Source organism: Lepisma saccharinum, chromosome 10 (genome assembly GCF_977018435.1).
Source record: "Lepisma saccharinum chromosome 10, izLepSacc3.1, whole genome shotgun sequence".
Classification (NCBI taxonomy): Eukaryota; Metazoa; Arthropoda; class Insecta; order Zygentoma; family Lepismatidae; genus Lepisma; species Lepisma saccharinum.
Window position 1 is genome coordinate 27,858,527 of NC_139238.1, and position 25,594 is coordinate 27,884,120.

Sequence of the window (25,594 nt, forward strand, 5' to 3'; positions counted from 1 at the left end):
TTAGGCAACACACATAACTCCTTGGAGGATCTAGGTGTTCTATTTTTACGGCCTGTTTCGCCTTATTGCATTTTAACCTCCCCAATACAATTTCGCGTGATTTATGTGACATTAACTTTCTAAGGCGAAACGGGACATCCCATTTCGCCTTATTCTGTTTCGTCTTACACACAAAAAATTCCTACTAGGGAATATTATCGACATGAAGGGTCATTATTATTAATGTATTATTAACCTAACCTAACCTAACCGACAGGACAATGGGATCCAAGGTAGGCAACATCACAAGCTCTGCGCTCCCATTATGAATTACCCTTCAGGTCGATAATATTCCCAGGTGGGATTTTTTTGTGTGTGTAAGGTGAAACAGGATAAGGCGAAATGGGATGTCCCGTTTCGCCTTAGAAAGTTCGTGTCACATAAATCATTTGAAATTCTATTGGGGGAGATGAAAACGCGATAAGGCGAAATGGGATAGGGCGAAACGGGAGGACACGCCGGTGACCGTAATTTTTCAGAATGTGATATATCATAGCGATTTTCCGAAAGGTGAGGAAAATTCGAAAAAAGATTCGCTTATCTCAGCCGAGCCTTAAGTACTGAATTCAGCTCGGACTTCAAGACAAAATTCAGGTCCGATTTAAGGATTGAATTTAGTCTTGATTTGAAGACCGAATTCGATGCAAAATTTAAGCTGAATGCAACTGAGGACCATCAGAATCCTACAATTATAGGAAAATGTACTTATGCAATCCAATAACGATCTACTTTTGTCATTACAGGCGATCACATGAATAAATTCATGAACGAAAACTGGGAAGCCATCTTCCAGGAACTGAAACCTGCAATTGAGAAAGTCCTTGGTAATCTAGTCACGAACATACTGGAAAAAATTATTACAAAAATTCCTTACGACACTTTGTTCCCCGAATAATATGAACGTCTCTACATAAATAATAATAAGAAATACACGATGCAAATTTGTTAGAGTGCTATCGAATATTGTATAAAATTATGATGATAGTTACATGCAAGTAACTATACTTCTTAATCCAAACCAAGTGATGTACAGGTTATGTAAATATGAATAAAAGCATATATTGTGAATGATACATTTCTTGACTGTTTATTGTAATATGTTATTGTCAGTGGCGCATACTGAGTCCAAGATCTCGGCTATCTCACTATGTCACATGGTCCTAGGCTATGAATAGAAATAAATTTACCAACTCCTAAGAAATCACGTTGCCAACTCATAAGAAATCAGGTTGCCAACTCATAGGAAACCAGGTTGCCAACTCATAGGAAACCAGGTTGCCAACTCGTAATAAATCAGGTTGCCTACTCATAGGAAATCAGGTTGCCAACTCATAGGAAATCATGTTGCCAACTCATAAGAAATCAGGTTGCCAACTCATAGGAAATCAGGTTACCAACTCGTAATAAATCAGGTTGCCCACTCCAGAATCATCATCATCATCTCACTGATATGAATAATATTATCTTCAATTATGATCGATTTTTCTCCTGTATTTTATTCTCTAGACTTCAGGCTTTGCAGATAGCGTAGCTAGCCTAGAATATACGCTTCTGGTTATTTTGTAACGGATGTTGAAAGAAAAGGGTCACAGGAACACTCACTTACAACATCCTGGCAAGTCTTACTGTAAGCTGATGAGGTTCTGGCGACCGGACTCAAAGCTAGCAAAATCCTCTGTTGAGCATAGTATTCTATGTGTTTGTGACTGTTCCTTCGTCACTTTCATCTAATCATCATTCATCCTTATTGTCGCGATTAGTCAAAATGGCACAAATGTAACGTACACTAAAAAAATCAAAACACATTATCTACCCTTGTGTACTCTAACCTAATGCAGCCATATATGACCTAACCTATCATTGTCTTGCATTTACTGTCCTAACCTAACTTTACCTAACCTTGCCAAGCCTAACGTAACCTAACCTATTCTTGTATTGTCCATGTGTTGAGAGGCATGGACCAGACCCTGTGGCCGAGTGATCCAGTCTGCCTGCAACTCGTGCAGGAAGCAGTTCGAAGCGAGCTCCGCTCTTCGCGTGAGAAGGTGATCGAACTGTCCGAGTTAGCTAGGGCCGTATACGGTTTGCTAGTGTTGTGTTAGTTTCTTCCCTTGGAGTGTAAGCGAGGTTTTGTATGCAATTACCGAGAGCCAGTGAAGATACGATTAAATAGATCACGATGAACAAACAAAGAGAAAACACCATGAAATTTGTTTTCACTGACGTAAAAACGCGACCCACGTCAATGGATTTTCATCGATGGTTTCGTGAGGTATACCAAGTGCCTACGATCCAAGTGCTCAGTTTTTAAATAGATTTCTTTCGTAAGTGTTTGTACGTAACAATTGTGAAAAAGTGGTAGGAGAACGGTTACTAAATGATTTTGGTGCTAAGGTAATCTATAGTGACGTAGATGGTGACCATAAGGTTGAAGTAGAATGGGCCCAACAGCGACTTGTAATTGTCAGAATCCATGTAGTCCCAACTGAATTAAGTGCAGAAGTGATAAGTCGAGTCATGAATTCTTATGGGGAAGTGGTGAAACTTGACGACGAGACATACTCTGCGAATCACTTTCACCCTACTCGATCTGGACGTGTCTTGATCAAAATGATACTACCTAAACCCATACCCTCATATGTAATGATGAATCGAGACTCATATTGGGTTACATACCCTGGGCAGGCCTGTACGTGCCTCGCGTGTGAGGAAGTTGGGCATAATGTGGCCCCCCGCAGGAGGCCCGTCAATATACCCGCTGACAATGTACCGATGGTATATAAACCCACCGTGCTAACCGTGCGGACTAAACCAAGAGATTCAGCTCCAACAGGTGCAGAAGTCACTGCGTCAGGAGATAACAAAGTAGGGAACACTGACAGCCTCATAATCACCGGAGGAGACAAGTACCAGACACGAAGTTAGTGTGGAGAATACACCAACAGGAAGGGAAGAGATGGATCAGCCAGCCTTGACCACTTCAGAGGAGATGCATCACATACCCTCACCCCCCCCCCCCAACCAAGTGCTTTATTTCCGGAGGCAGAATTCCCCGTCGTTACCTCCCCTAGGAAATCACGGTCAAGATCTGCATCAAGGTTACGGTCAGTGGCGGAAGAGTCAATGGTGCTACGTAGAAAGAAGAAGAAAAATAATGAATGCGTAAGTTCCACAATAGTTCATAACGAATTTAGAGTAGAAACTGGTACCCCAAAGCAAGATGTTCCAAAGGTTAGTTTAACAAGTAATTCAGCAAATGTAACTAAAGAAAAACCTTCAACGAGTAACAAACTTACTCCAGATTTATTTAGTGAAAGCATAGTTAATGCATTCTAGGCAGAAGTTGGAGATCTGTAATGTTGAAGAATTTAAGTAACTTTAGTTTTCTGTTGTGGACAGTTTTAATCATGCAAACATTTACCTTGGCATCTATAAATTTGAATCAAATGCAAAATAAGACCAAAATAATTGCTCTCAATGAATTTCTCATTAAATCGGCTATCGATGTCGCCCTACTTCAAAAGAGGTCGAAATAGACGATTTTCCCGTACTGAGCATGTTTAAAGTATACAACAATTTTACTCCCTTAGCACAAAGGACTGCCATAGCAAGAAGGCGACACTTGGATTTAAGTTATGTAGTGCCCCATCCTACTGGCAGGCAAATAAGTGCAAAATTAGGCTCCGTTTTTCTCTGTAATGTGTATGCTCCGTCAGGAAGGCCAAACAGACGGGCACGAGAAGATTTTTTTTCAACAGTTGTAGGGCCTGAGTTGACATCCCACACACTAGACACTATACTATTGGGGGATTTCAACTGCGTAACTCGTTCACAAGCTCAAAACTCAGGAAACAACTTCTCACGTACGCTCTATGAATTAACGCAGGGGTTACAACTGCGTGACGCTTGGATACACGCCAACGGTGAAAGTCCAGGTTTCACACATATCACCTCCAATAGTGCGTCAAGAATAGATAGGTTTTATGTCGCACCAAGATTTCAGGAATATATAATTAGTGTTCAAAATTTTCCAGTATGCTTTAGTGATCATAGTGTACCAATTCTCAAAATAAATTTAGGTTTGATCAAACCCCGACAAAGTAGAGGATACTCGCTTTTAAATAGCACATTATTACGCAATGGTAGTTATGTAAAGCTAATCAGGGAAACGTGGAACGAACCGAAGGCCTCTCGGCCAGTGCAAAAGACACTAATCGAGTGGTGGGAAACTCGAGTTAAGCCTAAATTTCGTCAGATCAGTAAAGTTTTCAGTGCAGAGGTTAGTAGAGATCAAAGAAACAAATATATTTTTTTGTATGCAGTCTTGAATGATCTCCATCGTTTAGCACTGCAAGGTAATTTCGATCGTCCCTATGCAAATGAAATAAAAGCGCAATTACTTTCTATACATAGGAAACGAAAATCTGCAGCAATAATAAAGAGCAAGATTCTTCCTATAGACCGGACGAGCAAGCCACACTAAGTCACATTCTTCAAGAACATAAACACGCCAGGAGTCACGTTATTCCGGTGAAGTTGTCACCAGCCCTCATAGTATACACGACAGGTTTATGCAATACTATAAAGATCTTCTTGGACTTTAAAACAACAGAAAATCAATGTAATTTTTTGAACTACCTCCCTGCATCACTGACGGAAAATGAAAGAACTGAGCTCACACAACCGTTTAGTAAAAAGGAGGTTCATGATGCAGTATTCAAAGCTCCGAGAAATAAAACTACAGCCGAAGATGGATTACCATCAGAATTATATCAATGTTTCTGGGATTTAATAGGAGACGAATTAGCGAAATGGGTCAATGAAGTGTTGACAACAGGGACAATAGGGAAGACCAGTAGCACGGGAGTTATAGTGTTAGTACCTAAAAAGGCAAATCCAAAGTTCGTCACAGATTTTAGGCCAATTTCAATATTGAGTAGTGACATCAAACTTATCGTTTCGTGCGAGGTGCGGTTTGTTTTGTAATTTATTTATCATGGAAAATCTTTTGAGTGAATTGGAGTGGTCAAAGGATCAAATACCGAACTTACGTTAGTTGAATAGTTGCGCGAGAAGCCTGCCCTTTGGGACCAAACTTACCCATAATTTCAATACAAAGACCCCAACAGGTCACTTCCGCTATAATTAGCTCTTGCCGGCAGTGAATGTTTCACCCAGAATCTTCTTTGTCGTCTCTCTTGAGCAAAATGACACATGCTGCCGCAGAGAGTGCAACTTCCTCCGCAGTCTGCGTCTTGCAGCCAAAATGTTAACAAAAGTTATTAACAAAAAATAAAGTCAAACTAGTGTTCTGGTTACCAACACCTGTTGTTAACCGTGTTGATAACAAAAAGTTGATAACATTTGTTGGTAACATTCGGTGAAAATGCGACATTAGTTGAGATTGTACTGTTGCAGGGTCCGGATTTTGATGACCTAAAAATGCTGTAAAATGACCTAAAATCTTTGAAAAATGACCCAAAAATTCGTACAAAACTCAATCTGCTTATTGAAAATACAGAGTGTCCGAAAAGTCACGCAACCCGGTGTTTACGACCGTATAACGGAATAGCGAAACGGAATGAGAAGAAACGCTTTCTGCCAAGAGAATGCCCTGTATATTGGGAAAATTTAGAGAGACAAACATATGTAAGAACATGCACGTTTTAATAACAAATAAGCAAAGTGTTGCCAAAGGCGGAAAAAAAATATTTGCAAATCGTGTATATTGATGCACAGAACTCACTCAGGTAAATTATTGCAACATTTCACAATACCAACGAACAATTTGGATGGCCATCTAATGAATTTGACACAAAAAGAACTTTGACGAAGTTTCAAAAACATTGCAGCAGGGAATAAATGGGCTGTTCCAAAAATCGATGTTTTCACAATATTACGAGGGACACTGGCTACACTGTTGGTGTCACGTGTCACTAACAGACGTGTTTCACCTCAGGCTATCACACTAAGGCACTTTTAACGACAAAGGAGAAAGTTGGTTATTTTCGAACATATGCAATAAATTACATACACCTTGCAACCCTGAAATGTGGGTATCATTACAAATTAAAGCAAATGTTCGAAGTGTCCACCATTTTCTTGGATACATAAGTTGGTTCGCTTGATCATGTTCTCAGATACCTTCCTGAGGGTTGCAGCACCGATATTATTAATTTCCTGTGTAATGTTTCGTTTCAGCTCCAATGTTCTGGGTCCCGTTTGGTATACTTTCCCCTTTAAGTAACCCCACAGAAAAAAAATCGGGCGAGCGAATGGGGCATAAATCCTTGGATATTAGACGATCACCAAAAATTCTCTCAGCATACGAAGAGATTCATCAGATGTATGGCAAGTTGCTCCATCTTGTTGTAGCCAAACATCACGTCCGTCTTCTTCCAGGAGAGCAACGAATTGCATTATGAGATCCCCGTACACAGCAGAATCCACTGTTGTCTCAAAGAATAACGGCCCCACAATACGACGTCGCGATATTCCACACCATACACCGATTTTCGGAGAGTGCAAGGGTAGTTCATGCAACTGATATGGGTTTTCTGTCGACCAATGCCTGGAATTTTGGCTGTTGACATACCTATCCAATTGAAACCACATTTCAGGGTTGCAAGGGGTATGTAATTTATTACATATGTTCGAGAATAACCAACTTTCTCCTTTGTCGTTAAAAGTGCCTTAGTGTGATAGCCTGAGGTGAAACACGTCTGTTAGTGACACGTGACACCAACAGTGTTGCCAGTGTCCCTCGTAATATTGTGAAAACATCGATTTTTGGAACAGCCCATTTATTCCCTGCTGCAATGTTTTTGAAACTTCGTCAAAGTTCTTTTTCTGTCAAATTCATTAGATGGCCATCCAAATTGTTCGTTGGTATTGTGAAATGTTGCAATAATTTACCTGAGTGAGTTCTGTGCATCAATATACACGATTTGCAAATATTTTTTTTCCGCCTTTGGCAACACTTTGCTTATTTGTTATTAAAACATGTATGTTCTTACATATGTTTGTCTCTCTAAATTTTCCCAATATACAGGGCATTCTCTTGGCAGAAAGCGTTTCTTCTCATTCCGTTTCGCTATTCCGTTATACGGTCGTAAACACCGGGTTGCGTGACTTTTCGGACACTCTGTAGTATATATATTCAAAGACAAACAATGTAACAATTGCTTCTTCACCTTGGTGTGTTGTACGGACTGTGAATAAGAAACTCGACAATGTTGCATTTCGCGATTTTCAGACAGGCTTTGTTGCGCTGGTAGTTAAACACAGAGTAAGTACCGCAAGATAACATTCAGACAAACAGAAATTTTTGAACTTCTTATGTTTCAGCATGCAATGACACAAAATTTTTAAAAAGATGACCTAAAAATGACGCAAAATTTTACAAAATGACATAAAAGTGGCGAAAAAGTTTAAAAAATGACCGAAAAATAAAAAATGGTAAAAAATGACCAAAAAATAACCCAAACAATTACATTTCTACAACCTGAGGAGGGTGTTCAGGATTTCTGTACTAGTTAGCAATGCCTACGTTTCACCAGTTAAAAGATGAAATGTCATCAAAATGCGGGATCTGCATGATAAGCTATGAGGTGAAACGGGTCTTACTGGAAGTTCAATACGGCGGGCCAAGGGACGAGAAACCCGTGAATAGAAGGAAATTACTATTTACTTTGGGAGCCCTCAAACATAATTAGCTCTCCTAACCACCTCTGTATACAAAACTCAACGCGTCAAACCGATAGAAAGAAAGAGAAAAAATCGTGGCGGAGTGGTAAGTAAATCTCGCTACGATGCCAGGTGTCCCGGGTCTGAATCTCGGCCTGGGCATGAATGTTTGTGAGTGTCCATTCATCATTTTCATCATCATCACTCATCCCCATCTTCGCAATAAGCCAAAAGTAACACAAAAGCGAAGTATAATAAAGTAAATCAATCAATGTTAGCAAAAATAAAACGTCGAAAAAAAGCAACGTCATTTTGAAATTACTGCAGCCTTTTGGTGCAGGATGAACAGTCCGCACTGAAGCACTGACATGTTTCGATTTCGATTCTAACATTTTGGAAGCTAAGATTATGTAAACGTCTAACATGTTAAACATTTCGTTTCCAGAAAAATTAATAAAAAAACAGATATTGTTAAAATGTGCCTCACACCTGTTAGAATATTTAAAAAAATCCTTTATACAATATTGACAATTAAAATTACTTTAGAATTTGCTACTTAGCTTGTAACGCATATGAAGCACATCTTCATCTTCGGGTATGGAAGAATTTTTCATACCCTGAGTAATTTGTGCATTCTATGGAGCTTCATGTTTATGTTTTCTTGTGGTTTAGCCGACCTTCGTGGAGAAGTGGTTAGAGTTCAACGTGCTGCGATGCCAGGGGTCTCGGGTTCGAATCCCTACCTTGGCAAGGGTGTCTTTTGTGAGTGTCCCTTCATCAATTTCATCATATCATCAATCATCTTGGCGATTAGCCAAAAATGGAATAAAAGCGAAGTAAAATAAACCAAATCAAAAAGTCATTAACAATCGTACGTTTTTTTTTATATAAAAAAAATAACGTGTTAAGTTTTGTTGGAATCATTTGCAACTTTCGACTGTTCTGAATTCTTTCGGTTTGTCTCCTTGACTAGACCTTCACGTACATTACTACAACGGATGGGGAAAACTTGAAAATTTGTTTGTGAGAAAAAATTTGCAAAGAAGCTCATGGCGTGTCGACAATTTCGGAACTCCATCTGCGAGGCGCGTGTGTACTAGATGTTACATTGTGTAAAGCGTGGTTAATGCCCATGAGGAAAAGAACGGAATCTGTTGGAAATCTTTCCTTCTGGCGGGAATGTTGGGGAAGTTCAAGGTGAAGAATGGAGTTAATTGGCTGCATGCCGTGAACAAGAAATGGATTCACAATTGAGGCAGAATCTTCAGTCAACAATATGGACTTCCAGAAGACGGTTGTTCTCATCTTCATCGCCTGTGGTGTCCAAACTTTTTGTCTTCCACTACGTAAGTATTGTCTTAGTAAGCATTGGCGAATTTAGAGGGATGGGCACGGGTGCACGTGCCTCTCCTAAAAGATACGACTAAATATCGTTTTTGTTTTTCATTTTTGAAACAAAAACTGTTAATTTCAAGAAACGTCAGACGCCTTTAGTGGAGAGAATACCAAGAATTGACCACTTTTAAAATACGATCATTTCGAATTTTTCGACTGTTCGGGATCCAGAAAAGTTAGGAAATTATATCACGAAGTTAGGCTCTGACTTTATCAATTCACACGCCGTCGTTTTAAATTACTTAAATTCTTACCGTAACCTTCGGCGCTTAAAAATACGGAATAGCTTATATTAGGTGTTATCTCTTTCATATGCCTGCATCATGACCAAAGAAAAAAAAATAACTATTCACCAACAAAGTGAGAGATCTTTATGGAAAAGAAGCAAATTGAATCCAGTTTCTGTTTAAATAGGGGGCTTAAGTCTGAATTGTCAATAACGCCAAAGTATTTTCAATTCAATTTCAATTTTTGATTTGCAAAATAATAATAATAAGGTAAAAAATAGTTTCTATGACTGAACGGCAAGATGTGAGATCTCACTCTGCCCCCCCCCCCCCTGAAAGAAAATCCTGCAGGCGCCCTTGGTTGAAGAGTAACACCGCATTCATATGTTGCATCGCGTCATTTTTTGGAGAAAAATGGGACATTTTCAAAATGCGTTCCTTGAAAGTTGTAACAATAAGTACCTAGGTGTATTGTTTTGTCATTCCAGTATGTAATACCATCATATGTACGTACATCGTCGGTAACGCAAAAGGTTTCTTGCGCGACAAATGCCGACGTTACGGTTCCAGCATGACGGTAAGTATGACTCAATCTCCCATGAGAACCCCACCACTTTGCTCGGGTCCCTACAGGTGGTAAGATTTTGTTTAGGAAATCACTGTAAGGTTTCGTTAAAGGGATAGATTTTCGTTTGCTCATGCAAAGACGCCGACCTGCGTGGCGGAATGGTTAGCACAGAGCGCTACAACACCAGGGTCCTGGGTTCGAATCCCGGCCTGGGTGTGGGTGTTCTCTGAGAGTGTCCCTTCATAAATTGCATCACATCATCACTCATCTTCAACTTTGCGATTATGCAGGAGTGGCAGTAAAATGAATTGATTGGTTGATTGATTTTCTTTATTTAAGTTCCATTTTTGTGCACCTTTTGGCCAATTTATTTACGAAGATGTGGATGAGTGATGATGTAATGAAATTGATGAATGTCCTCTCACAAACTTCTATGACCAGGCGTCGTAGCGGTGGTAATAAAATGAAGTAAAATAAACTAAATCAATAAGTACCGTGCGTGCATTTCCTTGCGAAGTATGACGGGCGGCGCTAGCGGAGATGCCGACAATTACGACCAGTTACGTCCCGCTTAAGTTTACCCTCGAAACCGGTTTGCTTCGCTCGGAATCGTTTGGAGGTTTTGAATGTGCAACAGTGTATCAAAATTACGTTGCAGATTAAACCGTTAAAGGTCAAAGGTTTTCGTGCGCCTTGTTTGCAATCTGAAAGCTCCGAGCTTGAGTTGTACAGGTGCCCTGGAACCGAGCTGCGAATGGACTGAGGAACAGACCTTGAACCAAGAGCGTGTTAATTTCGTACCGTGTAAAAGAGTGTGGTTTTTGTTACTTGCCGTGCTACTTCTTTGTGTAATTGCAGTGTGTGTGTGTTGTGTGTGAGGCGATTGAAATGCCAGCCGCAAAGTTCACGTTAGAACAAATTGTTTTTATGTATGACACTTACGTGAAAACAGACTCGTCTCGAGACGTGTGTAGGCAATTTGCACAGAAATTCCCTGGTGTTTCACCTCCAGGTAGAGAGACGGTTAGGTGTCTAAATTACGAGAAACTGGATCGTTAAATTTTAGAACCCCTAAGCAAAAACGACGGACTTTTTTCGTGTGAAACATAATTTCATCAAACGATGACAAGAATGTGTGAATGTAGATGGACATAACTTTGAACAACTCTTATAACACAGGTTAGTGCTAGTTTTGCAATATTAATATAAATATCTGCATGCTAAAGATATGTCCATAAAAATAAGCGGGACGTTACTGGTCGAAAATGCTACAATTCTACCGATCTCTCGGCCTCGCAAGGAAATGGACGCGGCGAGAAAAATGCGTCTGTACTTACCAAAAAAACGGTTGAATCCTGTTTTTGTAAATTAAGTGGTAGACAAATTTTAACGGTACATTATTTGCTGTAACTAATAAAGGTGTACCTGAACATAAGTGGACTTTGAACAAATTTTGCATTTAATTAACATTGTTGCAAAAGTGTTGAGTTGTTGTTTTAAGTCCACTTTATGCACAGCAAGGCTAATCGGAACTGGGCCTACAGTTTAAAGTTTAATTCGAGCCGCTATGGGCCTCCGCCGGGTATCGAACTCGGAACCCCTTGATTACATGGCGACGACGTGTTTTAAGTCCACTTTATGCACAGATAGGGTAACGTAGGGCGAATCGGGTCAAGAAATAAAACAATATAAATATTTCTTACAATTTGATTCAAATTTAAAATTATCGGGAATACGGTAACAAATCGATCCTTGAACAATAATTGACATTAAAGAAGAATTTGTTAAGTTCTCTTATTTCTTGCCCACACCATTCAGACTTCAACTCTGCATGTCTCTATTCACCCTTTAGAATTTGGATGAAACGTGTCACATCTTGGGATGAAACGGGTCAGCTAATTAACATTGGAATATTCAATATTAATATGTAATTTCAAATACAAATCTTATGTTCGGAGTGTAAGACCTTATATTTTGTTCGCACATCTTCCACAAATAAACGTTTATATTCTTTGTGCATCCACACATTTCTCGTGATACCAGTCTTGAGATTTTCCTTGGCGCTGTATTCAATAACTCAGTTTCAGAAACAGGATCGTTGTATTACCGATCCCACAAACGTCATCGGCTGGGATAGGATTTTAAGGTGCAAAATTTTGGTAGGGAAAGGGGAAGGAAAGGATTCTGAAAATATTTTCAAAACGGTGCAAATGAAAGGTGGTGATAAAATGCCGTTATTCAATGCTCTCTTTTTCTTCGCCTTCATTATATAATGAGCGTGGACCGCATAGGGAACCTGTGGTTCAGCCGAATAGGTTTTTTTGAAGTTTGTGTTTTCTCTCGCGGATTTTGCTACATTATCTTTGGAACTATTGGGTTGCTTGAATTGGTGTTTAACAGTAAGACTAATCTGGACTGGAACTACAGTTTAAAGTGGGATCCGAACCACTATGTGCCTCCACCGAGTATCGAACTCGGTACCCCTTGATTAGGGAACTCTTTGGGGTGCTATGATTAAAATACACCATTTTATAGCTCTCGTTCTGCTATACAAAATAAGACTATAGGATTTTATGTAGCTCCTCAAGAAGAATGAAAGTAATTTATTTTTTGGTCCAATCTTTTAACAAAGCATGAAAGAAATTGAAGGAAAAAGGTGCTGAAGCATTAAAGAGGGTGTAAAAAGAGGATAAAATTGCTAATCTCACAAAAAAGTGCAAGAAGAAAAAAACAAAGTCTGTTCATTTTACATGCTTTCGTGTCCTAAAATACCGGGTGACCAGAATTAAAATTACCCAACTCAGAGCCCTCTGTAACCTGTTTGAGGCATCGTAGAACTCTGAAACTTGGTGAATCCACTATGCACACCATGGGGAAGAAGATGGCGATTAAAAAGAAAATAGTTCAATTTTCCGCCACCAGGTTGAAATGTGGCGCTGTAGTAATGAATATTGAAAAACATAAGTGATTTAGCTGAGTTATTAATTACAAAGACTTTTGTTAGTGGCTGGAAGTTGCGAGAAAATAATCTCTCGTTTTTTGCAAGTTTGCAAGGTAAAGGAAAATTCATAACCAATTAGAGCAGTTTACGTCATTATTACAACCCATCATGGAAGTACAGCGCCACATTTCAACCTGGTGGCGGAAAATTGAACCATTTTACTTTTTTTATCGCCATCCTCTTCCCCATGCTCTGCAGAGTGGATTCACCAAATTTCAGAGTTCTACGATGCCTCAAACAGGCTACAGAGGGCTCTGAGTTGTGCAACTTTAATTCTGGACACCCGGTATATATCTGAAACGATCTGAAAACAGCTATATTTTTGAGAAGGTGCTGCACCTTAAAATCCGTTCTCTATTCATCACTAATTTTTCCGATCCTGACATGACCACGATGATTATAGCGTGCGGGTCCTTGTCGCACTTATTTTTATATATGCGTTCTTTTGTTTCATCTTCTCTCTGATACTCGCCGGGCCCTGTAGCCGAGTGGTTAGTTCATCGCGCTGCAACGCTAGGGGTCCCGGGTTCGAATCCCGTTAGGGCTTGGTTGTTTGTGAATGTCCATTCATCAATTTCATCATTTCATCACTCATCCCTATCTTCGCAAATTAGCCAAGAGGCACAAAACGCGAAGTAAAATAAACTAAATCAATCAATCAATTCTCTCTGATACTCGGTTTTGGCTTGGAAGTCCTGAATTTTTTTCAGGAGATTTCAAAATAACTGCTTTCTGCTTCTTTCTGGGGTGGTACTGTGGTGGTCCCTGCTGGAGACGGCAGCGATCATGGAACGTTTTTGATGCCGACGGAATAGAGGAAGCAATGAGCAGTATTCCCATCTACATCTTCTGGTAGTACTTGGGTTGAGGAAGGCATGAAATCGTGCTACTTCGTTCATTCAGAGTATTAACACTTGTGGAACGGAAACCACTCTCTGTAACCCGCTGGAGTTGCTGCTGCCTTCAAAATTCTTTATTTCTTGAAGTCGTGTAGCCAATCCATTCCAGGCATTATTTTTTCCTTAGAAAAATGATTACACTGGACTTGGCAAAATTCGAACGTAACCTTCCTCACACCATTGGAGTCGAAGCCAAAACCACATGAACAGAATTTTAGTAACTGTGATACCAGTTCATCTTCATGTTGCACTGTGAAAGTAGTCCCCCCCTCCCTTTTCTCAGGAGTTTGTCCTGGCCTCTTTGTCTCTTCTTTGGAGGCACGGAAAGGAACACCAAACAGTCCTAAGGCATGTCGTTGGTACCTTCCCTAAATGCCTCAATCGCCTTCTGCATTTATTCCTTATCCCATGAAGTTGACGATTTCCTTGTATATTCACCCATCTGTGGAAGACAATTTAATTTAGAAGCCTCGGTCAGGAAAAATTGGAATAAATGTGTTGACCCTATTTACCCGATTTTCCTGACCTTATTCCCCCCAAAAGTGCAACATTTTTCTATTAATTAATTGGATACACTGAAAGAACGACAAAAATGACTGGAAATCTTATAATCCTTTCTACGACAACTAAATACCATGTTACGCACAAATGGTCTTAAATAACCAATAAATACACATAGCCATTTTTAAAACACAGTTGTACTCGTCTACTTACATTTAACAAGAGTATTATCTGTAATTTTTAGCAATTTACACTTATTCTTAGTACCCATACAGCACAACATGGTTTCAGATATGTTACGGATACGTAACTCGTGAAACATTGTAACATTGCTGCAACATTGTGAAACATTACTGTGATGTTTCAGGTATGTTTCAGCAATGTAAAAATGACCGCGAATCTAACATAACATTCGTAGTGTTACAGAAACATGTCAGTGCAACATTACAGAAACGTGTCAATGTAACATTGCAGAAACATGTCAGGGGAACATTACAGATACATTTCCGTACAGTTTTGTGATATTTCAGTTACATTGCAGTGATATTATTTCACATTATTGTTATATTGAATGGAATCAGTACTGTATTCATAAATGGCATATTTGAGGGGGGTTTGGGGTTAAACCCCCTTCAAAAATTATTACAATACTTACTTGTAAATAATTTCCTGAAAATCGAATTCACAGTATTTCTTTTAAAATCAAGTATTGTGATGCTGTAAAAGTGCCAGAGGTCTTGGGTTTGAAACCTCATTAGGCATGATGCTTAATATTTATTTTATCTCCCATCAATTGACCACATATCTCAATTAATCTAGTCAGGAGAAAAAGTGCATAAAATTGCCGATTATGCATTCGTTCATGTCAGACAAAGCTAGAGTTAAAAAAAAAAAACTTTAGACACCTCAAAAGAAAATATGAAACATTAAACTGGTAATCATCATTAATACCTTCAATTGTTTGCAAAGGAATAGAGTTTTACATGCAATAACAAAGATCTTTGTGGTTTGCTGTGCCACGTCACAAGGAAGGTTGTATTGAGGGTGATGTTATCAGCATCATGCTCCAGTCACTTTTCGCCCACTTTACCAATTCATGATAGACTGGAAGCATGTAAACATTTTACAAAATACTAAAATTTACTTTGTTCATCGTGTCACTTTACGATGAAAAATCTGGTACAATAAGGTATACTCTATATTTGAATTACAAAATAATGAACAGGTAATTTTAGAATATCATCCCAAATAAAAATTCAAAATTAATGTAACAGTAATTTATCACCAACTTGTACATAGCTATTGTAAATTATTGACAACATTTAGATTCTAATAATGTTGATTCTGAAACATTATGCATTATTCTGGAAACATCTGAGATACCTTACTGGATACTTTCTGGAGATCATGCAGAGTGAAATACAAGTTACCTGAATTGGCAGTCTATACATTTGATAAGAATATCCTACATACTTACATGATTGGAGAAATTGACCACAAAGTTGGCAACCCTTAAGTATGCCGTGCCACTCCAAGGTCTGCGGAGCCATGGATTATTATTATTATTAAAAGAATCAGTAAAAAATAAAAACTTGGAAAAACTATCAATTAAAAAAAGAGCAAAATGGACACAAGCTAAACTTGGGCAATTTTTGGGAACTAACAATATAAATAAGAATTGAACAATAACAGCAAATCAAAGTTTAAAAATTGATGAAATGTGTTTTGACATTCTCTATAATCTCGAAAATGTGCAGTATCAGAGGTTGTGCTTGCCAGTCAGAATTATTAATGCTATTACTGTTTCTTGTGAGAAATTTCCATTGTCTTGTTGCTTCAAAGATGTTCTACTATTTCCTACATTACCATTTCTTCATGAAAACAATTTTACATAGATTTCCTAACTTATACCAAAACATTTCAAAATGAGAACGTGCAAGACATGATTTTTGAATGATTTATATTATATATTTCATTGACTTTCAAAATGGTTGTGCTAGGCTAGGTTCGTCATTTTCAGAAGATAGATTTTCTCTCTCTCTAACTTGTTCAGTAATTCCTCTTTCTTCCATTCCCAAAGCCTCCAAGTGTGAGCTGCACTGTCCTGGAAGAAAAATTCTAGCTCCCTTACAAATTATTCAAACTTCTTTGAAATTTCACAACATTACCAAAATAATAGAAAGAAAATATGACAACGAATCACATTCACATTTTAGTACACCAATAAATTAGTAAAATATTACCAGATTTTAGGCCAAAAACAATGTTTACTAGAATTTCGATTTTTCTTAAGTTTGATATATCATCTAACTAGCCCAGAAATAAAACAGATGGTGATTCATTCCTCCTCTGCTTTTTTTTAATGACTACCGTATTTTATAGTTTTCACATTAACTCTTAAGAATCTAGATATCATTGAAGCACATTTTTTGGAGTATAAAATTTTAAATAGCGTTTTCATGGATGCCAGGAACGCAGGGCATGGAAGGAAAAGCCAAACTGATGCCTTACTGGTGGACCACCAGATCAACTTGGCAATTGGACAATATCTTCACTACTTGAGAAGCGGTTGGAAAACTATGAAGTGCTTTTTGTTGAAAATGGCTGGCTAGTGCATGCTAGTACCTTGGTATATCAGTAGCCATAACGTGCTCAAACACTACACAAAGTCTCATCCTACACCGAGTGATCAAATCTACAAATTGTAATACAAGTTACATTCCTCGTTAATTTTATTCCATGTATTAAAAAGTTCTAGTAGTATTCAACTACTTTTTAAGATGTGTCTTTGTCATAGTAAATGTAAATAAACTAATATTAGTAATTATAAAGGTAAGAACAAAACATTCATGGTTGACCACAGGATGTTTTCAGGTAGGGCTAAGCACTGAATTTTTTTCAAAACGGAGGGGGGAGGCATATTTTCTCCATAATAGTGTCACTCCCTGAAAGAAACACCGTCAATTCAAAGTTATCATATTTCTCAAATGACTGTGACTGAAATAAAATTATATAGGTGAAGTATGAAATTTTAAGGTGACACCTTCCTGGCATCCATGAAAACCTTATTTAAAATTGTATACTCCAAAAATTGATTCTGTGATATCTAGATTCTTAGAGATAATTTGAAAACTATAAAATGTGATATACATTTTTAAAAAATCAGAGAAGGAATGAAAACACCATCAATTTTATTTTTGTGTAAGTTCGATTATATATATCAAACTTTACTTTAAAAAATATTTGAGTTGGTGTTGCAACTTTCCCTTTAAAAAAATCGAAACCTTATTAGTACATGTTTCTAAATATCAGAAACAATGTTCAAAAATATTTATTGTCTTTAGTTCTCCTAGAACATCATTTTTCCAACATTGCAAGGTGTTTTTTTTTCTCATGTAGCAAATTACGGAAACCTTAATATCTCAAAAATCAGTAAAGCTAGAGACCTGAAACAAAATTCATTCTGTAGTTAATGAATCATACTTTCTATGATACTCAAGTATGCTTTGCTCAAAATTGCATCCTAAGAACAAAAATTATGGTGGTAATTTGGGTAACAAGACAAAAAATTGGATTTTTAAGCCAGATGTTTTTATAGGCTTATCAAGGAGTTTAGTCTAAGGGTTGATTTTTTTAATGTGCACACCTACCTGCAGCGTGTTTGCTAATAAAATATCAGTGCTTGGAAATGCAACCCTTTTTTCAGCATGGGCTTAAACGTGGCCGATTATGGAATTCTGACAGTTTCGGTTTTAAATATCTCAGATGGGTCCTCTTGAAAAATTCTGATATTTGGCATGGAGGAAGCCCTGCATGAACCTAACTCACAGTAAAAATCTCAACTTTTAGACTCAACTTGTTTGGTGAATATAACGTAATATATGCGATCTAATTTGTGACATTGGTGTGTAATGTTAAGCTACATGTATACCTAGAATAATGAATGAAGCATTTCCTTTTTCTTTTTTAAAGTTGGGTTTAAAAAATCAGAAATATAGTAACATAGGATTTTAATAGTTGACTTACCAGAAATTAAAATTACAAGGTATGACAATTGAAGATCTGTGAAATCCATCAACTTCTACATGAGCAAAAAAAGTCACGGGCAATGTTGGAAAAATGGCTGGCCCAGGAGAACTAAATACAATATTTTTTTGGGATATTGTTTTTAATATCTACAAACATGTACCAACATTTGTACTAATTTTTTTTTTTTTTCTAAAATGGTCATGCAACCAATTACTTGGTTGGTTTGACATGGAATGACCCAGAATTGACATGAAACTATCCTTGAGTAAAATAAAAGCAAGCCATATATTTGAACTTCTGCAACCCATATCTGTTCTACAGGGCTACAAAATATTTTTACATTTCAGTCTTATTTCTAAAATAAATACATTGTGGGTGTGTTTGTTGCAGCCAACTGATAAGAGGACGTGATAGAAATATGAGCAAAAGCATACTTATGCCTCGCTAGGGCTTCTAACCAAAGGCCACTTTCCATTAACCAAAAAGACCATTATTCATCACAGTTTAAGACAGAACATCGCACAAATTTTCATGGGGTGGTTAGCACATTGCACTGCAATGATAGGGGTTCCAGGTTAGAATCCCAGCCTGGCCGTGGCTGAACTGCATCCATGAATAAAGAATTTCTAATAATAATAATAATAACACTGGGGAACAGTGAAATTGCGGCACAGTGTTTGAGAGCTAATTTAGGGCAATTTCATGCTGCTGAATAATGATATAATAATATATTTCCTGAATTGGCTCTAATTTATGAAATAAATGCAACTAAACCAAAATGGCGGAAACATAAGACATACATATAAATGAACTTCCAACAACAATTTAATATTTCTTTTTGTGATTAAAATCATTATTATAAAAATAAATTTATATAGGCCTATGATCAAAATAATTAAGAAAATATGTACACAATGAAGTAACAAACTATATGTGAAACGTTTTCTATACGATTTCCTGCTGTATTGCTTTTGAGGACAATCCCTGTGTAAGCTCCAACAGTAGTCGGCCATCACGTGGCGATCCCACCATCCCTGGTACCTTTCTTCCATTATCCTTATATCCTGATGGAACCTTTCTCCCCGTTCTTCACTAAAATCACCAAGGTTCTCAGGGAATCTGTCAATGTGGCTATGTAGAAAATGTATCTTCACACTCATATTAGCTCCCAATTTCTCAAAATTTTTCAACATATTTCCAACTATATCGGGGTACTTTTCTGCTCTGTGATTCCCCAAAAAGTTTTTAACGACGGACACAAAGCTCGGTCAGGCCTCAGATTCGATGTAAGACATGTAAGTTGTAAAATTGGCATCATTTATGAGTGTACGAATTTGTGGTGGTCCGTCAAAGATTCCTGCCTTCAATTTTTCAATACTTAGTCCTGGAAAAGTGTGGCATATATATTTGAAACAATCACCACTTGTATCTAAGGCCTTGACAAACTGTTTTATCAACCCAAGTTTAATATGCAGTGGCGGAAGGATGATTTTGTCCCTATCTATCAGCGGTTCATGAATGATATTAGCTTTTCCCACTAATATTTTCCCTTGTGGGCCAAACTTTTATCGTCCAATGCTTTTCTCTAGCACGACTATCCCACAAACATAGGAAACAGGGATACTTTGTGTACCCACTTTGCTGTCCTAGTAAAAAAATCACCATCTTCAAATCCACACACACGAGCCACTTATGTTCAGCATATTCAATTTTTTTCTAAAACCATTTTTATGTTTTGGTATTCTTCCTTAAGGTTTGTTGAGTGTCCGATATATTGCCTAGCAATGCTTCATAAGTTGCCTAGCAACAATTTACAAATAAATAAATAAGTTTATTATGGGAATTTCAGCCCATTATCAAATTTTGATATTACCGAGAAAAGCGTAGAGTAATTTTACCTCCTATATTTTCCATGGTGTGTTTATTTTTATAACTGGAGTCAATTCAACTGAACCAATCATACAATTGTCAATAACAGCTGTTTTGTGTGCTGAAACTGTTATTAAACTTTATGCCGCAAAATAAAATCTTTTTTTTGTTCCCCAGTGTAATCTTTACGATTAGCAAAAATGTGGCAGAAAAGTGAAGTAATATAAACCAAATCAATCAATCATCACCGGCGGTCGGTAGATAGGCCTTGGTCCTCACGGGCTGTTGCGCCACGGGTTATTACTATTTGGAAAAGAAGTTTGCATTTCATTGTCACTGGATGAAAAGAAAGAAAATAAGGTATGACTGAAGACGACCGGACCCCTCTCAGATTTTCTTCATATTTGGCATACTTACTAACTGAGGCCTGCTAATGATGAATCTGAAGTTAAAATTTGTCAAAAACATCTAGAAATTGCAAAATAATTGTGAATCATTGACGCTAGCTCCACGAACCATTGACGTGTGGTTAGGTTAGGCAAACATAGTTAAAATTTCATGTCGTGGTAGTATCAGGATCTAGAAATTGCAAAATAATTGCGATCCATTGACGTGTGGTTAGGTTAGTTTCAGTTAGGTTAGGCAAACATAGTTAAAATTTGGTGTTGTGGTAGTATCAGGAATATATATTTGCTTGTGAAACAAAAAATCTTGCGAAAATCGACGGTTACCATCCCGAAAACTAACGCCTTATTTTAGCTTATTTTGCAATTTCTAGACGTTTCCGACAACTTTTAACTTTAGATTCGCGATTTGGAGGCCTCAATTAGAGAGTATGCCAAATATGAAGAAAATCTGAGAGGGGTCCGGTCATCTTCAAATAACTACTGTGTTTACACTTGGCAAATATGGGGAGGGGGGGGGAGTTTTGCTAAGATTTCTTGCTATCTTTGACTTTACATGAATATTGTGGCTAGTGGCAGATATAAAAAAGGTGCTGATGCCATCACTGTACATTATGGAGTATATAATGAGAGATTACACTTTGAAACAAGCACAATAATGAATCCAGCACATGTGTAATTTCTACATGTTAATTTGGATCATCAACACAATGTTTTGTATGACTCCTTGAGCTAAGAAAATACAAATTAGCCCATTACCGAACGTTATTGCTTACTTGTTTTCTCTGTCTAGCCAAGTTTGTCCTGCATAAACCACAACATCAGAGACCTCTTGCTCTTTAGTATTTGGCTGGTGTTGGCAAACAGTGGCTAGAAGAAAAAAATCAAAAATTGTATAAGGAATAATTCATTTGTATGCAAACTGAAATGCAAAACTTTCTATAATTTGAACCCATTGACTAAGCAAGTAGAAAATATTGCATTTCACATAAACTATTTATAAAATTACAGAACAGTAAAATAAAACATTCTAGAAATCTGACAATACTTCCAGTGCCTGCATAAAATACCATACTGCTACACCAACACAAAATATAAAATGAGTGAAACATGCTGCTTATCCATTGCTGATTAATATGTATCTCTCATAACTAATAAATAAGTAATAAAAAAGGCTCTAGCTGAATCACCTGGCATAGCTAGTCACTCTATTATAATATACACTGTGTCCAGTCATGGCACTGTGTCACTTTCAGAGGATTGCAGTCATTTAAACCAGTACCACATCTACTTTGTTTACAATTGCACTTCAATGTACATGGGCTATTTTTTATTGAAGGGTTTAGTCACCAAATGAGAGCTGAACTAGTAAGAATTAAGTTTCAGAAGTAATTTAAAATTTGGCTGTAACTACTTTCACCAAGTGGTGAGAATACTCATGGAACTCTTTCACCAGGTTGTGAGAATAGCAGGAGGTGCTGAAGACCAGAAATCACATTATAAGATGTTGGAAGGGTAATGGTTCCGAATGTTTAATGATCTTTTTCAGTTTCATAGGAAGATTAAGTATTGCAAAATTGTAGAATTTATTGTTACAATAAATTTGAACCCTGGTGAAAGTAATTACCACTGTTTTGAATTCCAAAGTGCAACTCATTAGCAAATAAATAAAAACACGAAAAAAGTACCTTACGCAAGCATTTGTCGACAAGGCATTTTTCATTTGGAACACTTGGAGCTATAAAACTGGCCCACCCAACCTAACTACAAAAGCATTTAGAGGCGTTTTTTTAAAACTAAAGAGCCCTAAACCTTACTTGCCTAACTTCATTAAGAAACCCCTTTACATCACGCACACATGGCAGTAGTAGTCCGTAATCAAGATGGCAGTAAACAAATGGCTAATTGCAATTGAGAAGTACATGTAAGTGAAACATTAATCTCAAAGCAAAAACACAGAAAGTGATTGCTATAACTCTGAAGTACATGTGTAAACAGACATTAAACCATGAAAAAAATGCCTGTGTACCATAATGAAATTGGAATTAAACAATTGGAACTAGGGCCAAACCATTTATGAATGTAATATTATCTTCATCACGTGATACACTAGTCCATACATGAACACATTTTTCCAACTGCATGGTGTGGAGGTAAAAAAGTAATGATCGCCTGCATGTAAACACACACCAAAGTAATCTTTATACCCACCAATAACTAAAGAATGTGTGTGACAGTGTAACAGGCCAGGTCAGGTCAGAGATTATTCGCATGCACAGATTAAAACCTGGTGAAACAACTCTAAGCTAGATTCACTACTGGTGAAGCTAGTCACTCTGTCAAAATTTGACTTTGGTGGATGCTGTATATTCCATATTTAGATCAAATTCTGATTACATAAGTTTGCAATAATGTGACAATTATATTTTGAAGCATTGTAATCACAAAATTGGGAAAAGTATTTCTTGTGTGCATTGCTGATTAAAGGTAAATTAAATCACAAACACAAAAATTAGTTAGCAAATAAATTTTAAAAAAAATATTGTTTCTGTTACTTGTTCTTTCACCCACTTCAAGCTGTGGTATTGTAATGCAGCAACATTTCATTGCGTACTGTAAAATTAGAATCTGAATTATATGAGCACCATGTAAATCATGCTGTGATCTTCAGTAGTAGCCTGTTCGCTAAGACTCGAGCTACAATCCACACAGCTAAAAAAAAATTGCACGTAACAATGCTGCAGCCTTCGATTTACGTATCGAAATCACAGAATGAATTAGTAGAAACGTATTTCTTATTAGATAAAAACTACTAACGTAACAACTTACGTAGTTCAAAGTATTCTACGCCTCTTCACTATGCACAGGGAGGTGAGAAACCTTTTTAAGAGGGCAAGTTTTGTACAAAATTAGGAAGGTGGTAATTATAATGTAACCGAAAATTGAGATATTTTCAGCAACAAGTACTTTCCGTCTCTTCCATTCAATTTATTTTCGTTATACTATAAATGTGCACTGCTTATAGGTAAGCACTTTATTCCCTGTTATTTTAGTTTCATGAGGTGCGAGAAGTTCCATGCTTCTTCACATCATGTATTTTCAATTAAACAAACAAGATGAAATACTTCTTTAAACATTGGTTTGATAATGCCTGCCTTGTTTCCACTCACGTTCTCACACAAGTTACACAACACAGATTAAATATATAGCGTGCATAAGTATAACACAATTAAACACACTTTGGTATTAATAATATTCAACTTACGGCTCAAAAAACAACATTATTCTTCATAAGATGTGCACAACTCCCGGTCAGCGTTGAACGTAAACACAATGGCCGCCTCAGAAAATTTCCCAGATGGCCGATGATGACCGAATCCAACGTTGCAATGTCTCTGAGACGTTCCAGAAACTAGACAATGAAACGATAACATTGCAATGTTTCAGAAACAAAACTGGGACTTCATGTGATGCTTTCTGTAACGTCAACGCGAAACCAGAATGTTAGAAACGTATATGAAAGATTGCAATATTTCTGAAATATGTCTGAAACTTGGTGTGCTGCATGGGTAGTTTTTACAGTCAACAGATACTACAAGTTCCAAACTTCAGTGCCAGATCGAAACACTTCCTTCAATTGTTTGGCTTCGTGTAGGGAGAGAGAATTTCAAAAGTGACCCTATTCACCCTAAGTTATTCTAGGCTAATCGGGATTGGGCCTATAGTTTAAAGTAGGATCCGAACCACTATGGTCCTCTACCTGGTATTCAACCCGGAACTTCTTTATTGCGAAACCACGACGTTACCATTACGCCACCGGGGAAGCACCTTGTTCCAAACGAACGCTAAAAAAACGATATAGGAAGAAGCTGATCCTAACTCAATAATCTTGAAAAATAAAATGTTTTGAAGGTCAACGTAAAGCTTGCTTGTGATCAAGTTCGTGCGAATCTCTTCATCGAATCTTTTCCTTACATGCCACAAACTATTAAAAGTTGTTGGATCCAGTAAAAGGGCAGGACAACGTGTACACACCCAAGGCCGTCCCGCCAATAGATTACGTAACGTCTGCATTTCTTACACCTTCATATCGCATTCATATATTCCCTTGAGTGCACGCTATCCTAACCGATCTTGGGTGTTTCCTAAAAACCGACCACAGGCTTGCACATATAAAAGTAATTATGCTTATCGCTACTACTCGAATTTAAATCTTGAATGAGAAAAAACTCTCTAAAAAATACACCGTAAAATAAGTTGTATCGAGTCGGTCGGTCTAAGACCGTTAATTGCCGTTAATTGCCTCCGCCACCGTAAAAATTAACTTGACTGTAATGTATAAAGGTGAAGGTAATGTACAGCGATGGGTATTGCAACGTACCATGAGACATATAAGAAACTAGCCTGCATTTGCCTCTCCCCGCAACTTATAAAACTACTTGCTTCATATTTACAGAATAGACGACAATAGTCATGCACCAAAGACTAAGGTTTTCCTATTACATAGCCAGCTCCGGTGTCCCACAAGGTTCGAACCTAGGTCCCCTGCTGAACTTGATTTCCATTAATGATTTACCCGGCGCACTAAAAAAACTCCGATAAGTTAATCTTGGCTGACGATGTCAAAATTTTCAAACACATTAAAAGCGATCACGACTGCACGAAATTACAAGACGAACTTAACGAAGTACTTGATTGGTGCAAGAACAACCAGGTTAATCTCAAGAAATGCAAAGTAGTATCATTCACACGTAACAAACATCCCATCCAATACTCGTATAACATTTCCGACGTTGAAATCGTAAGAGAGAATATTGTAACTGACCTTGGAGTCACATTCGACAAAGCTTTAAATTTCCAGACACACACTGCGCGCATCCTCAGTGAAGCGAACAGGAACCTAGGATTTGTGATGAGAATAGGTAGCCAGTTTAAGAAAAAAGAAACCTTTTTGCTACTTTACTATACGTTTGTTA

The 25,594-nt window shown here is 37.5% G+C and overlaps 2 protein-coding genes across 2 annotated transcripts in view; both read left to right on the forward strand.

The window, feature by feature from the left end:
• LOC145994275 (protein takeout-like) overlaps positions 1-1,007 on the forward strand; it is a 38,009-nt gene extending 37,002 nt beyond the window's left edge. Inside the window, exon 6 of the mRNA XM_083130379.1 lies at positions 783-1,007. Within this exon, the coding sequence (XP_082986505.1) occupies positions 783-934 (152 nt within the window). The 3' untranslated portion in view covers positions 935-1,007. The remainder of the gene's footprint in view (positions 1-782) is intronic.
• A 1,804-nt stretch (positions 1,008-2,811) lies between these two features.
• Positions 2,812-25,594, forward strand: part of LOC145994038 (circadian clock-controlled protein daywake-like) — a 155,932-nt gene continuing 133,149 nt past the window's right edge. The window contains exon 1 of the mRNA XM_083130121.1: positions 2,812-2,959. Within this exon, the coding sequence (XP_082986247.1) occupies positions 2,812-2,959 (148 nt within the window). The remainder of the gene's footprint in view (positions 2,960-25,594) is intronic.